At 39.1% G+C, this 15,880-nt stretch overlaps 1 protein-coding gene across 1 annotated transcript in view; it reads left to right on the top strand.

The window, feature by feature from the left end:
- The window catches only part of ASB7 (ankyrin repeat and SOCS box containing 7), a 46,598-nt gene extending 31,713 nt beyond the window's left edge, over positions 1-14,885 (top strand). The window contains exon 6 of the mRNA XM_007458458.1: positions 14,583-14,885. Within this exon, the coding sequence (XP_007458520.1) occupies positions 14,583-14,722 (140 nt within the window). The 3' untranslated portion in view covers positions 14,723-14,885. The remainder of the gene's footprint in view (positions 1-14,582) is intronic.
- Positions 14,886-15,880: the final 995 nt, after the last annotated feature.

Here is a 15,880-nt window from a genome sequence, read left to right as displayed (position 1 = left end):
GTGCTTTATTGCTAAGCTGTTGTTCATGTTTTATTGTTGCTTTTCTTCTTCTTTACAATGTGAACACACATGAAATGGAACAGCAGTGTTATTTATCAGACATCTTAGTAATGCAGGTTAAGGATGATAGAAATCAGAAAGTGTTGTAAAATATTTGCTCCCAGTGGAAAATTTGGTGCCACTGTCTCTGGCCCACACAGGACTGTATAACTGACCTGTTTTTGTGTGGGCACTTTTTTTTAAAGCCAGGAAAAGTGTCTGACGCATTGTGTGTAGTGGTGCATGTGTTCATGTTGTTTTTCAGATAGAGGTATTAGTTTGTGTGGAGTAGCCACCCTCTCCTGTCTGACTTCCTTGTGACCAGTCAAGTTTGTGTCTCAGAGCTTAACATCACACATGAAGCCACAGTCTATAAACAGAACATTTTTCTGCCACACTTTTTAATGAATTCCCCTTCCTCACCTAAGTTTTATGTTTCATTCATTGTTATGGAAGAAGAAACACATTCTGGGTACCAGGTACTGGGTACCAGGTACCAGAAACACAATAAACTCTGAGGAGTTTATTTGACCTGCTTGTAAATAATCCACTGCCCCCCTGAGAGCTGAATTTGGGAGTAGAAAACTTATGAAGAAATGAAGTGTAATTTGTATTTTGTTTATTCATAAGAAGGGAAGGATGAAATTATTACCACTAAGTATATTCAGACTCAAGCATAAAAAGAAATCACGCTCAGGATCTAACTCATGCTGTCTAATAGAACTTTCTGTAATGATGGAAATGGTCTCTGTGCTGTCGACTGTGGTAGCCACTAGCCCCATGTGGCTGTTGAACACTTATTATGTGGCAAGTGCCACATAGGAACTGAATTTTTAATTTTATTTAATTAATTTAAATTTAAACATCCACAAGTGCCTAGTGGCTGTTGACTTGTACAGCACAGATATGCCCGCCTTGGGAGAGGTGTTTTGGGCTATCTGGTAAGTGGTCCCTCGCAGAAAGCTTTTGAGGCACACTGATGTACCCAGAGACAGGAGATGTTATGTGTGCTGATTCCTCCCCAGCTGACCCTTCAGATCCAGGCCACATTTTAGGAAAAGACTACAGCAAAAATTCAAATGCTGATTCTCTCAGCAAATGTTCTAGCAGTTTTCATTTATATAGACCAGTAGGGGTGTTGGTGTAGTGAAAGATAAGATTACTCTTGAACTTGAGGTTAGAATTATGTCGTGGTATGTAGCCTATAAAGTATATCTTATTCTTAATAAATTCTGAATATATTTTTGTTGTTGCTGCTATTGTTGTTGTTTTAACTTTAACACTAGAGGCTCATGGTTAAGTTACCTTGTCTGTCTTCAGGAAGGCATGTTACACACATAAATGCCGCAGCCTGTTTGTTAAATACTTTGCTCGGTGGTTAATGGTGTAGACTAAGGCTAGACTATGTTAGACCAGCCGTGACTCTACCACATATTAGCTGTAACTTTGGGTGGGTTAGCTAACCGCTTTGTGCCTCAGTGTCCTCATCTTAAAATTGGGGTAATTATATCTGTCTTACAAGCTTGTTGTGAGGATTGAATGAGTTAATATTTATAAAGCACTTAAAACAGTACCTGGCACATTTTAAGTGCTATATATATTTTTTTTAATAAAATAATTAATTAAGTGAGGGTAGATGAACAGCAAGAGCTGGCTTGCTACCTACAGAGTGAATCCCTTAGATTCTTATTCTACCCTAGCCTCTGTTTTCAAATCTATAAACTGTTGTGTGGTCTGCATCTGAGACAGGCAGCCAGGGGGATGGGGGGAGCTGCCCCTTCGTCCCCTGGCCCTTGGAGCTGCTCAGTTCTACCATGGAGTGCTGCTGGAGAGCAAGAATGTTGAGTTAAAAAGAGATTCACACATACCTTTAAAATTAGGGCAGATAGAAAAATTGACGGGACTGCCTCTTTGTGTTTGAGTTCTTCACTGCACCTAGAGCAGAGCCATACACCTAGTAGGTCCTCAGTAAGTGTGGGTTGGCTAATTGGCTGCATCTGTAAGGATGGTGGCTGAGCAAACTTGGGATGCTTTTCAGAAGTGAAGGACCATCTGTCCTTGGAAGGCTGCAGTTATCCTCTGTCTTCAGGTGATGCAACATAATTCATTACTTCTTGACTTTGCTGTCAGTGGTGTTTCCTGCCAAAAGCAAATTAAGTGTTTCTGCTTCACCTGTGCATTATTTATTAGATTTTCATTTCCTAGTAAATAATTATGTGCTAGAAGGACCAACTGTAGCTGATGCCCTCTGGAGGTCTGTACTGGCTCTCTTGGAAACCAGAGTGAGGACTTCCCTGGTGGCATAGTGGTTAAGGATCCACCTGCCAATGTAGGGGACATGGGTTCGAGCCCTGGTCCGGGAAGATCCCACATGCCACGGAGCAGCTAAGCCTATGTGCCGCAACTTCTGAGCCTGCACTCTAGAGCCCGCAAGCCACAACTACTGAAGCCCACGCGCCTAGAGCCTGTGCTCCGTAACAAGAGAAGCCACCGCAATGAGAAGCCCATGCACTGCAACAAAGAGTAGCCCCCCACTCAGCGCAACTAGAGAAAGCCCGCGTGCAGCAATGAAGACCGAATGCAGCCAAAAATTATAAATTAATTAAATAATTTTAAAAAAAGAAAAGAAAACCAGAGTGAAAGATGGTTGGGTGGTTCAGGGAGCCATCAAGTCAAATCCCTGAGCTCCTTTCAGTCTTTACTGCTGCTGAGAGCTACTGCTCTCTAGGCCCCGAGTCCTTGGCCTCACATCTGAGAACTCAGACTCCTCAGGTGTAAGGACAGCAGAAATGCCACTTGGTGGTCTTTATTCAGGGCCATTTTACTAGAGAGCAAGTTATGTAAATTGGAAGAACTCAAGACAATCATAATCCTAGAATCTAAAAGCTACTGTGGCTTTTCAGAAAAATTGCCATAAAAACTCTGATACACACTCCATAAAAACAGAGCAGGTCAAGTGGCTTAGTTATAAGGTAGTATCTGTGGGTGCCTTGTTGGTCACAGTAGAGGGAGAAGCCACAAAGAGGTGTTGTTAATTCTACAGACAGACTTCCAGAAACCTCTGCCTTCTAGAATGGCTGGAACTCAATGTGGTCACCTCCAGAAAGCCAGTCAACTGAAGGAGCAGCTTTTTTGTGCCCTGGAATGGTAAATACAGCTAAGAAGAGCCAAGGATCCTACCTGGAGAATGAGGATCACCTTGCTGAGGGAAAGGTGTTTCCTGCTTAGAGAAGCCAGTTTTTGGTCTTTTAGTTCTTTTACTAGATAAAAAAAAGATTGGAGCAAATAAACTAAAGGGACAACAACAGAGAGAGCAATGAAGATGTGACCGATGACAGGTAGAAATGGTGTTGATGACAGACAGCAGCAGACATTCGGATGGAGGTCCATTGATGGAGGATGATGGAGGTCCGTTGATGGAGGTCTTTTGGAGACACTCATTCTGAGGGTCATGCAAATGCATGCAGTTAATTAAAGTAGAATAATTGGTACGTAACGTTTGCACAGACACCATTTAGAGCTAAGAGGATCATGGAAACTCTGGCATATAGGAATGGGCAAAAATTCTCTAGCTGAAGATAAAGAGCAGAGATTGTAGGAATGTTTGCCCAATTCAAAAGAAAAAATTAACATTTATGCACAAGAAAGGGTGAGCACAAGAAAATGTTGTTAAAAGAGATGCAACGTTAAAACTTCAAGAAAGACTATTTCATAAGTAAAGCTTACCCTGAGAAATGGTTAAATAATAATAGAACTCTCCTTGAGCAAAAATGGGATTGTAATCTAGTGCTCTTTTCCCCTTATCATCTCCCTGCCCTACAATGTAAACTTTCCGAGTCAAGGAGTTACTCAGAGTATGAAAGTTTTTTAAGAAAGAGAGAGAGATTTCAAGAGAAAGCAGTTTTGCCCTCTCCCCTGTTTCATGCCCTGCCCCCCACCCCCAAATAGCCACACCTTGGTGAGCTAGGAGGACTGCAGTGGCTGGAGTCAGAGAAACCTTTATTCTCCAGGTGGGGTAAGACTCTGGTGAAGTCTCTTCCCTTGGAGAACAGACTTTGTTATGAAGTTTCTGAGTGTATGTCAGATAGTTATTCTCCCCCTCCCCCTGGCAGAGCCATGAGGGGGTCTTTATTGGCTCTTCATGTGAGAACCTGATGGGGTTCCTGAAAGGAAAGCTCAGAACATCGGGTGTTTCCTAAGACTGTGGCTCTCTCTCTCAGGCTGGTCCGTGCACAGCTCCTGGCAGTTTGTCAAAATGACCATTTAAGTGTTCCTACCAGTTTGTGGCTCCAGTGGCTACTGCTGCAGGTGCACAGATTTCAGCTGTGACTCTAGATCTGATTCTCTCTCCAGATTTTATGGTGGAGGCTTGCCCTGTGACATCAGTTTACCAATGGGTCCTAGATAAGTCATTAATTTCAGTTTGTTCAGCTTTTTCTTCTTGTAAGGACTGGAGTGAGGACTTCAAGTTCTTTATATGTTGGAGCTGAAACCAGAAGTCTATTCATTATTTTTATCATTTTTACTTACAATGCGAAAATCATCTTATCCATGGTCCCTTGGGCTGAGTAGAGTTTTGCCCACTTGTATTCAGAGGCACGTGTCTCCCTTACAGCGTCCTGAAGGTTTCTCAGCTGTGCCTGTGTCATGGGTGCTATTGAATCAGCTGAGTCTGGTGGTGGAGAGAGCAGTTAATGGGCTCTTGACCCAGTGTCTGACTTACCTAATAAACTTGGGCAAGCTGCTTAGCCTCCATCTGCCTCATGGGTCTGTTTCCTTCTCTGAAAAATGGGGGAATTAGACCATAGTCTGTGGAGTCCCTCCTTTTTTTTTTTTTTTTTTTCTTGCGTTATGCGGGCCTCTCACTGTTGTGGCCTCTCCCATTTGCGGAGCACAGGCTCCGGACGCGCAGGCTCAGTGGCCATGGCTCACGGGCCCAGCCGCTCCGCGGCATGTGGGATCTTCCCGAAACGGGGCACGAACCCGCGTCTCCTGCATCGGCAGGCGGACTCTCAAGCACTGCGCCACCAGGGAAGCCCGGAGTCCCTCCTTTTAAAAATTCTTGCCAATAAACACTCTTAAAGGGGATGATATCCTGCTGCTTGTGGTTTTATTTTATTTTGTTTCTGGATTCATGTAGAACAGTGTGGACTCTTGGGGGTCCTCAAGACAGTTTTAGGTGCCCATGAGGCCAAAACTAATTTCATAACAATACTAAGATACTATTTGCCTTTTCTTTTTTTTTATTGGAGTAAAATTGCTTTACAATGTTGTGTTAGTTTCTGCTGTACAATGAAGTGAATCAGCTATATGTATACCTATATCCCCTCCCTCTTGGACCTCCCTCCCCCCTTCCTCCCCCCATCAAGGTCATCACAGAGCACGGAGCTGAGCTCCCTGTGCCATACAGCAGGTTCCCATGAGCTATCTGTACCTAATCTCCCAATTCATCCCACCCTCCCCTTCCCCCCACCCCCCCGTGCCCACATGCCCGTTCTCTACGTCTGTGTCTCTGCACTGACTTTTGCACTGATGGTGTAAGAGCTGTGGTGGGTAAAATGGCAGGTACCTCAGCATTAATCAAGGCAGTAGTCCCAGAGGGTACTAGTAGTTGTGTTCTTCACCACAAGGCAATCTCAGTAAAGAGTGTTCCAGTTCCATTTAGGAATCTCTTTGATTTAATTTTATTAAATCTTGTCCCTTTCAGTATGTACCTTTCAAATATTCTGTGGGATGGAAATTGAAAGTATTCTTACTATGTAATGAAGTGCTGTGATTGAATTGAGGAAAAGTACATCTGTGATTTGTTTGAGTTGAACCAGCAGCATTTTTGGTGGAATACCATTTTTACCTGAAGGGTGGACGGACAGCCAAACTATAGCTGTTTAGGCTTTGGTATTAGGTAGACATTTTGTTGAAAATGAATAAAGTGCATTTGTCACCTTAAGGAAAACAACCGACAGTATTTATGGGGAGTCATAAAATTTGAGCTTTCAAGTGAAAGTTAGAATTTTGAAAAACTTGTATTTTTGTATTTGTCACTGGGATATTGACAGTTTCCCAACATGTAAAGACTTTTTTGAGATTAGTAGAGATAATAACAAAAGTAATTTTTTGATATCATGTAATAAATTGGGTCAACATTTGAAAGATCTGCATAATAACCCAGGTAACCCATATTTTCCAAATGACTAATGCATGATGTTACAAAATCATGCATGGGTAAAAGATCCGTTCAGAGGGCAAAACAGACCAATGGATTTTAATGTGAGAGAGTATAAAGAAGTTCATTGTTGTGGTTTCAGATTCCATATTGCATCTAACCTTTAAAAAAACACCTCTTGTTGAGTTTTGGTGAAGTATCAAAGAAGATCCATGATTATCTAAAAAGGCCATTAAAATATTCCTTCCTTTTCCAACTACCTATGTGAGTCTGGATTTTCTTCATCTCCTTCAATCACGACAGCATATTACAACAGATGGTACGCAGAAGCAGATCTGTAAATCCAGCAGTCTTCTCTGAAGCCAGACCTAAGAGATATTTGCAGAGATGTAAAACAGTGCCACTCTTCTCATGAAATCTTTCTTGTTTTGAAAAGCAGCTTTTTTTCCCATAAAACTTATTTCAACTGATAATAAATTTATTACTATTATTTTAAGTGAATCAATAAGTATTTTTAAAATTTCTGAAGTTTATTTTCTAGATATGATGAATATAGATGGATATAACACACATAAACAAAAATTCTTTGAGGTCCTATAATTTTAAGAGTGCAAGTCAGTTTAGAAGACTAGTACCCTGGATTCTAGATCCCAGTTTCAGAAATTCACCGTGCACAGCAGCACATCAGAGGTGCCAAGGAGTCCTTGAGTAAGTTAACCACTTAACTGTTCACTAAACACCTTTTTTTTTTTTTTTTTTTTACATAGCATAGCAGGCTCTCGTATAAATTACTCTTAAGGCAGAGAATATGCCAATTGGGTTTGTGTTTAATATCCAGAGGAGTCTAAGGTAATGCACTGATCTGTGTTTCTAGTAGATGCTGTCCAAATACTTGAAGCAGCTGCTCAGTATGCTTCAGTGGTAGGTAAAAGGTAGTGCTGGGTTGTATCAATATTTCAATTTGTATGTTTTAAGGAATTAAAGGAGTTAATAAAAGGAATTAATTATTTAAATTAAATTTTAAATTTTAATGTATTTAATAATTTAAACAATTTTTAAATATTTTATTTAAATAAAAACTTTTTAAATAAGTAAATTGACCAAAAGGAATTTGAAAAATAAAGGGCTCATACTTCTAAGAGAAAAAGATTAGGTAAATGGGAATGAGTTGGATAAACTGTTTTGCAGAAACTTAATCCATCAAGTACTTAAGATTGTTACTTTCTAGAACATCAGTTACGGGCATTTAAAAATACTATTTTATCTAAACCCCTTTTTTTTTTTTTTTTTTTTACATAGCATAGCAGGCTCTCGTATAAATTACTCTTAAGGCAGAGAATATGCCAATTGGGTTTGTGTTTAATATCCAGAGGAGTCTAAGGTAATGCACTGATCTGTGTTTCTAGTAGATGCTGTCCAAATACTTGAAGCAGCTGCTCAGTATGCTTCAGTGGTAGGTAAAAGGTAGTGCTGGGTTGTATCAATATTTCAATTTGTATGTTTTAAGGAATTAAAGGAGTTAATAAAAGGAATTAATTATTTAAATTAAATTTTAAATTTTAATGTATTTAATAATTTAAACAATTTTTAAATATTTTATTTAAATAAAAACTTTTTAAATAAGTAAATTGACCAAAAGGAATTTGAAAAATAAAGGGCTCATACTTCTAAGAGAAAAAGATTAGGTAAATGGGAATGAGTTGGATAAACTGTTTTGCAGAAACTTAATCCATCAAGTACTTAAGATTGTTACTTTCTAGAACATCAGTTACGGGCATTTAAAAATACTATTTTATAAACACTACAGTAACCTGAAATCACGGGCATTTAAAAATACTATTTTATAAACACTATAGTAACCTGAAATATGTCTTTATTTAAATTTTAGTCATAGTCAAGTAGTATGTTTTAGCTGCAAAGTTTTAAACTTTAAAAAAAGTAAGAATATAAATCATGACTTTAATTTTAAGAAAGTGCAATTTAGGCTGTGGCTTTCTCAGCTGAGTCCAGCACAGCAACAGGTAGGTATGTAAGCAGATGACCCCATACAACCCCTCGGCATCAGGTGCCCTTACTCCTGTGTTCCTTTCAAATGCTTCTTTAATCAATTTCTGTGACTTTTTTTTTTTTAAGTATGACTTAACCAAAATAGTGTTACCTTAGTATAACTCTTCGGGGAAATAATTTGTGTAACACATTTTAACTAAGGTTATTTTTGATTATTGATTTTTCTTCTCATTGGGGATTTTGCTACACATCTACATTGTAGTCTTATTAGGTTATTTAGTCCCAATGATTAAAATCACTTTTAGAAATAAATAAATAGTACGCAGTTTTAAGTCAAATTACACCACATTTTAAGGTTCTTTGATATGGAAAGTATTACCTTATTCTGTACTATTTCTGTCATATTTGTATCACTTTCTATTTTTTATGTAGGCTTCTAGGGATTTCTGTTATTTGTTAGGAAGCAATATATGCTTTTGTTTGGCTTAGTGCAAATGAGAAAAATAGGTCAAAGCTTGTGTGCCTGTGAAGAAAAATGTAACAAGTGGACAAATATCATCAAGGCTGACATTGTGTACTTTTGGATTCTATTTAAGAGTTAAATCAGAGTAGCCTTTTATTTTACAATACCATGATTTTTATTTTGAGGTGAGCTCGCAACTACCTTTGTCCTGTAAAATAAGATTTAACACATTTCATACTAAGTTCCTGTGAAGGGAATTCAGAGGCAAAAGCAAAGGAATAAAATGTGTTTATGATAGGGTCTTAAAATGGGAAACTGAAATAAAACAAAGGGGTATTGGGAGACCATTCCAGATGTTGACCTAAGATGGAGAGTGCTAAAAATAAGGTTAGCCTATTATAAATGCAGTGGTGGTCATGTCAAAAGGAGGTGCTTTAGGATATTTAATTTTCAAAATTATGCTGCTGCCCTGGTTTTGTAATTATACTAGACCAGACCCTTCAAAAGCTGATTTCCTATTTTATACCAGCCCAATTATTAATAATGATGGGCTTCTTTACCAAATGGAAAGACTAATAACCCTTTGAAGTATTATGTAATCCCATTGTAGTTCATTAGTATGAATAATAGTTTGTAGTGTTTCTGCATCCCCCATAGTGTTTATAATTCCTTAAATTATACTCTTTTTGTGAGATGTCCCCCAAGGTCTCCCCTGTCATCCCATGGACAAGGCAGTTGCTATTTAACAGGACAGGAGTAATTTTCTAAGACACCTGGTAAACAGCGTGCACATGTGTTGGTTTTTTGCTTTTGTTCCCTTTATTCTCTTTCTCTGCCTTCTTTTCCTCTGCCACCACCTCCTTCTTTCTCTTGCCCCTTTAATCTCTGGGACAGTGCATTTTTAAGTACATAGTAGGTGCTCAGTAAATACTTTTGAGTGATATGTTGACAAGAAAATAAATAATAGGCACATCTCAGAGATACTGCAGGTTCTGTTCCAGACCACTGCAATAAAGTGACTATTGCAATAAAGCAAGTCATACAAATTGTTTGGTTTCCCAGTGCATGGAAGAGTTATGTTTAGACTATATTGTAGTATATCAAGTGTGCAATAGCATTATGTCTAAAAAAACAATGTGCGTATCTTAATTTAAAAAATACTTTATTGCTAGAAAATGCTAATCATCATCTGAGCCTTTAGCCTAGTAGTAACTTCAAGAAAAGGATCACTGATCACAGATCACCATAATAATATAATAATAATGGCAATGTTTGAAATATTGCAAGAACTACCAAAATGTGACACAGAGACATGAAGTGAGCAAATGCTGCTGGAAAAATGGCACTGATAGACTTCCTCAATTCAGGGTTGCCACAGACCTTCAATTTGTAAAAAATGCAGTATCTGCAAAACACAATAAAACGAGGTATGCCTGTACTTCTTTTTCAGTCATAATCTTCTATTTCTAAAATGATATTCCTGAAAAAATGGGTCCTTAAATAGTCTTAGAAATAACAGTCATTACAGTTAGTCTTTATTACTCTTTATTATGTAGCCCACTTTTCACTCAGTGCCACTACCTGGCAAGGTGAGGGAATATCTATATATTTGTGGAACAGTAGTATAACGACACAACCTCACTTCATCACTGCACAGCTTTTTTATACAAAGTTCTCACATCTCTGACGAATCCAGGTCATGTAGTGATTTCCAGAATATGATTTCCATCAGTTTGCTCAGCACTGTTTCCCAGGACTAGATTACGAGTTGTTCTTTTACTGTTAAGTTGTCAGCTAGTTTTCTTACCGTCTTAACACCAGGAAGCTTCATCTTCCAAAAAGGAGCCCTCTACTTTTCTGAGAAGGGGAAGCAAAACATATCCTTACAAGTATTTAAAATTACTATTTTAACATTTATTTACCAAATACTCTATAGCTCTTACTATATGCCTGGGAACTATTGTAAGCACTTTACCAAAACTAATTCTTTTTATGCTTGTAAGGCCTATTATGTAGGTGGTGTTATCCTTATTTCATAGATGCAGAAACCAAGGCAGGAGGCTAAGTAGCTCACCCAAGAGCTACTGGGGCCAGCAGTTGATGCTGGCTGCAGAGTTGATGCTTTTAACCACTCTGGCCTTTACCATTCAAGGTCTTTCTGCAGACAGGAATTATATATGGTCAGGAAATCTTCAAAAGATCACATTCTCCCCAAACATTAAAAGACTGCCACAACACACTGCTTAAGAAGAAGAAAATTCGGTAGCAAGCTGAGTAAAACTTTCTGATATTTAGGCATAGAAAGTACATTTTTCCCTGGGAAAGGCTAATGCACCAGTAGCTTCTGAGGGTGGTAGTATTTCTGTAGCTGCCTCCCTTGAACATATTAAACCATTAAAAGTCTCCCCTTTCCTCCAGCTTCTAGTAACATTTTAAAAACTTTCCTTTAAGCCCTGACCAACAGCCTCGTCAAAGCTTTTCCCCCCTACCTGGTCCCAATGACAAAGCCATCTATTTTAGGTTTTTTTTTTTAATGGCAACCCCCTACTTCCACGTCCCAGAATCTCACTTGGTTATCTAATGCTGCAAATTTTAGTGGCTTAAAATAATAATAATTGATTATTTTACTTCTCTACTCCAAGCAGTGTCATCTGGAGCCACTTGACTGGGGCCTTTCCACTGTCAAAAGGGCTCACTCTGATGGCTGGCTAGTTGTGCGGGCACTTGGCTGGGAGCTCAGCCTGGATGTTGGGCAATGACCTCAGTTCCTTTTTGTAGGCTGCTGAGACTTGTTCATGTCGTGGTGATAGCTGTGTGTCAAGAGTGAATGTCCCAAGAGCCAGGTGAAAGCTATGATCTGTGAGTTCCACCATAGTCATGAGCCCACCCAGTTTCAAGGAGAGGGAACCTAGATACTGTCTCTTAATGATGGGGTATCCAGTCACATTGTAAAAAAAAAAGAGCATGAGGCACTGTGGTCGTTTTGGAGAGTATAATCTGCCACAAAACGAGACCATCAGAAGATCCTCTATTTGGAACCTATTGTCTCCATCTTTTCTATCTTAGCTAAGCAAATTCCAATAATACAGGTTTTCCACATTGTTAGATGATATGTTTTCATTTAAGTACACATGTATATTTATATATGTCAATTCTATGTCATCTGTTTTTTGCCTGAATACATCGTGGTGGTTCTTTTCATTAATATTGTACTTGAAAAGAACCTGCCATCTATTAGGAAAATCAAATTCTTTAAAAAAAGAAGATTCAAATCTGATACATATTCTGGTTTGCATGTTCAGATCAAATACTATAAGCATTTATTGAAAAATGACAGTGATAATTTATTCTCTTCCTAAAGGTAGCCCATGAATGGTGATGAAAAATAATTCAAAACAGGTCAGAAAATGATTTGCCGTTGACATGGGTGTGTTTTGCAATGAGCTGACTGTTTTATACTTTAAGGACAAGCCTATTAAGTGTTCATTTGTTCAACTAGTATTTGTTGAGTATTGTGCCAGGCATTGGACTTTTGCATTGGCAGCCAGAAATCGTCTTACCCTCATGGAACATGTGAGGAGGATGGACATTAATGGGTAATCACCAAGTAAATGTAAAATCATAGCCTTGTTAAGTACTGTAGAGAAAAGGAGCTCAGAGAGAATCTGATGGGGAACCTGACCTCATCTCCCTTTCAGCAGTGCCCTTTTAGTAGAGATCTGGACGATGAGGGGGACATACCTCACCAAGAGACTCATGAGTGAGTGATACAGCCTCACAGGGATCCTTATGCAGACATCCACGGATACACGTGCCCCTAGCTTACAGCCATTTTTAGGAAAGCAGTAGCTTCAGCTGTGATTCTGTTAAGAGACCATGTATTAATAAGTACCTCTTGGAAAGCACAGTCCTGTTCATACAAGCCTTACAGAGCAGAGGTCTAAGTTTTAAGGACCCTTTTTCTTTTATAAAGAATTACTTAATTTTGAATAATGGTGATCCCTGTAAATGAGTACTATTCAAGTAAGTACTAAGTATAGCAGTAGTACTCCACGTATGACCTGGGGACCCCTGGAGTTAGCCAGACCCTTTCAGGATATCGAGGTCAAAGCAATTTTCATAATAATACTAAGACATTATTTGTCTTTTCCACATTCCTTCTTTTATGAGAGTAAGTGGACTTCCCCAGAGGCTGGATGATGTGGTTTCATCACAACAGATTGAGTGTAGGAGCATATATCAGAGTTCAGCTATCATCTGTTAAGCCAGACCTTTAAAAGGTTTGAAGAAATGTGAAAGAATGCCATTCTTATCATTTATTTTTGAAAATATTGTTACCTTCATAACAGTGGTATTTATGTTAACTAACATATAATGGGTTTATCTTTGTTATTTTTAAATGAATTAATAAGTATTTCTGAAATTTCTGTTTTATAATATGGTAAAGTGTAAAGAGTTTTTTTTTTTTTTAATTATTTATTTATGGCTGCGTTGGGTCCTCACTGCTGCGCACGGGCCCCCTCCAGTTGCGGTGAGCGGGGGCCACTCTCCGCTGCGGTGCGCGGGCCTCTCATTGCGGTGCCCCCAGCCCCGTTGCGGAGCCGGGCTCCAGGTGCGCGGACCCAGCAGTCGCGGCCCACAGGCTCTAGTTGTGGCTGGCGGCTGTAGAGCGCAGGCTCAGCAGCCGTGGCGCACGGATTTAGCTGCTCCGCGGCACGTGGGATCATCCCGGACCAGTGATCGAACCCGTGTCCCTTGCATTGGCAGGCGGATTCCCATCCACTGCGCCACCAGGGAAGTCCCTGTAAAGAGGTTTTGAGGCCAAGAAGTTTAAGAATCGCTGAAGTATAGCATCCTGCTTGACTTTGAGTATGTTACTTAGAGATGCAAGCAGTCTGTAAAATGGGGATGATGATCAAAGTACTTCCCTCGTAAAAGGATTAAACGAGTTAGTATATGTCGGGAGCTTATAAGACTACATGGCACAGAGTACACATTCAACATATGTTAGTTTGTATTATTATTACCATTTAATATGAAAGTAGAATTTATGTGAATCCAAACACTTCTGAGGCTCTGTGGCAAAGAATTTTTGCTTGTGTTTGTGGTCATCTGTATTGATTCGGTAAAACACAGTATTCAAAAGTGAAATAAATTGCATTTTGTAATTTTTCTTCTGAGTTGTGTTATAGCAGAGGTTTTTATTGGCAGATGGTCAGGGTGGCATGTTTGAAGAGATGGAGATTCAGAATAGCTTGGGGTGCTTTTTCCACCCCCCCCTGCCCTCCCAGTCCACGCTCTCCCCACAGCCAAGTTCTGCTGTGTCCAGAATCATGGTGAACAGCGGGGCAGATGTCATTTGGGAGAGCTCCCCAGGATTGTGTTCTGTGCCCTGGACAGTGAGCTGACAGGAGGAGCCATGTTAGAAAGCATCTCTTTTAGTTCTTTCACTTTTCAGGTGGAGAAACTGAGGCCCAGAAGAGTGATTTCCCTCACACTGGTTCACCCAGCATATTAGAGGCTACCTGGGACAAGAACTGACATTCCAGTTTGTACTGGTAGGCATACCAGGCTTAGAGTCAGAAGATCTGGTTTTAGCCTCTGTCTAAAAAGCTTTAATTGGTCGTCTGACATTGAGGAATTGACTAAAATCCCTGATCTTTAGTGTCCCTATTTGTAAAATGGAGGTGAAAATATCAACCATCCCAGGGATGTGAAAAGGATCAAATGAGATGCCATATAAAGGTACCCAGGACATGTCCTCCTAGCTAGAGTCTCTGATCCTTTGCATGTAAAGTCCACAGAGAGACACTTCCCAGTGAAATAAACTATTCTTTTCAGAACCTTAAAGCCCGCCTTAAATGTTGTGCTTTGCAGCTTTGTAACATTTTCTTTTTTCTATCTTTATAGGACAGCCCAGAAACTTGCAGGACCTGTGCCGAATTAAAATTCGACAATGTATAGGCCTTCAAAACCTAAAGCTACTTGATGAACTACCAATTGCCAAGGTCATGAAAGACTACTTAAAACACAAATTTGATGATATCTGATATACACAGAACTGTGAGCAAGATTAGGAGTTATATTCCAGATACTTAAAAGGCTTTTTGCCTTGCACAAAGTATATCCTATGCAATTTCTGATTTGCTGTGAAATCAGAAAGCAGGTATACACTTTTAGGTTTTGTTTGTTTGTTTGTTTGGTTTTCATTGTAGGGGAGGGATGTTTTTATATATATAAACACACACACACACACACACACACACACCCCACATGCTTGAAGGTCTTAATTTGGTTTCTTGGTCCAAGTTTACGAGGTTCAAGCTTTCTATACAATATTGCATTTAAGACAATTGTTTTTCCAAAGTGACACAAGCAGGTTAAGAGTGGAGAATTTACCCTTTCCAAATTTATGGTTTCATTGACATGCACAATATTATGAACCAGCAGAGCACTTGTTACAGTTTGGAGGCACAGTTTTACCCGGGGCATCCTGGGTTCTACTGGAAAATGCCCTAAGAAAATTTTAAAGTAACGCTGTCACCTCAGTTATTTTTAATGAGTACAAATTGGCTGTTTCAAACTGTTCTTTTCCTAATTAATGTAGCTTTGGATGACATAAATCCATTACCTCTGCTTTCCTGTTGGTGTGCTCTTGTTTTAAACTTATTTTTTTAACAACTGTAGTACACTACCCAGAGACGTTACGTCTCAACTTCTGTCTCTAGTTGAATTGTGCTTTTAAAAAAACTAATGGGAAAGAAAATAACTTTATAAAGCCCGTGTATTCTGTTTCTAAAACAGTGCCTCCAGTGCAGTACTCTTTCTGGTGTATTTTATCCATTATTTCATTTGATGTTCCTTATTCCACAGCTGGTTTTGACATGCCTGTGAGAACAGGAACCACCACTAATTTTAATTGCAGAACCATAGTATGTCAGTTGCAATTTCCATTTTAAGCTTTGTCTTTTACTTCACTTTAAGCCGAAAATTTCATGTCCTGGTGGTAGAGTATTCCCTAAAAATAGCCCAAAATATTGTTAAACCATTTGGCTTTAATGGTTAAATAATTTGGGGTGGTTTCATGGTGTTTTTTTCCTCCCAGTTGAAATAAAATTTCTAAAGGGTAAAATTTCTAATGGGTGCACATTTGTAAATCTGGTTAATTCCTAATATGCTAATTAAGCATTTCCCATCTTTTTAAAATT

This window comes from Lipotes vexillifer, unplaced genomic scaffold (assembly GCF_000442215.2).
Source record: "Lipotes vexillifer unplaced genomic scaffold, Lipotes_vexillifer_v1.1 scaffold626, whole genome shotgun sequence".
Classification (NCBI taxonomy): Eukaryota; Metazoa; Chordata; class Mammalia; order Artiodactyla; family Lipotidae; genus Lipotes; species Lipotes vexillifer.
The sequence above is the reverse complement of the archived record's forward strand: the minus strand, read 5'-3'. Positions and strand labels throughout refer to the sequence as shown.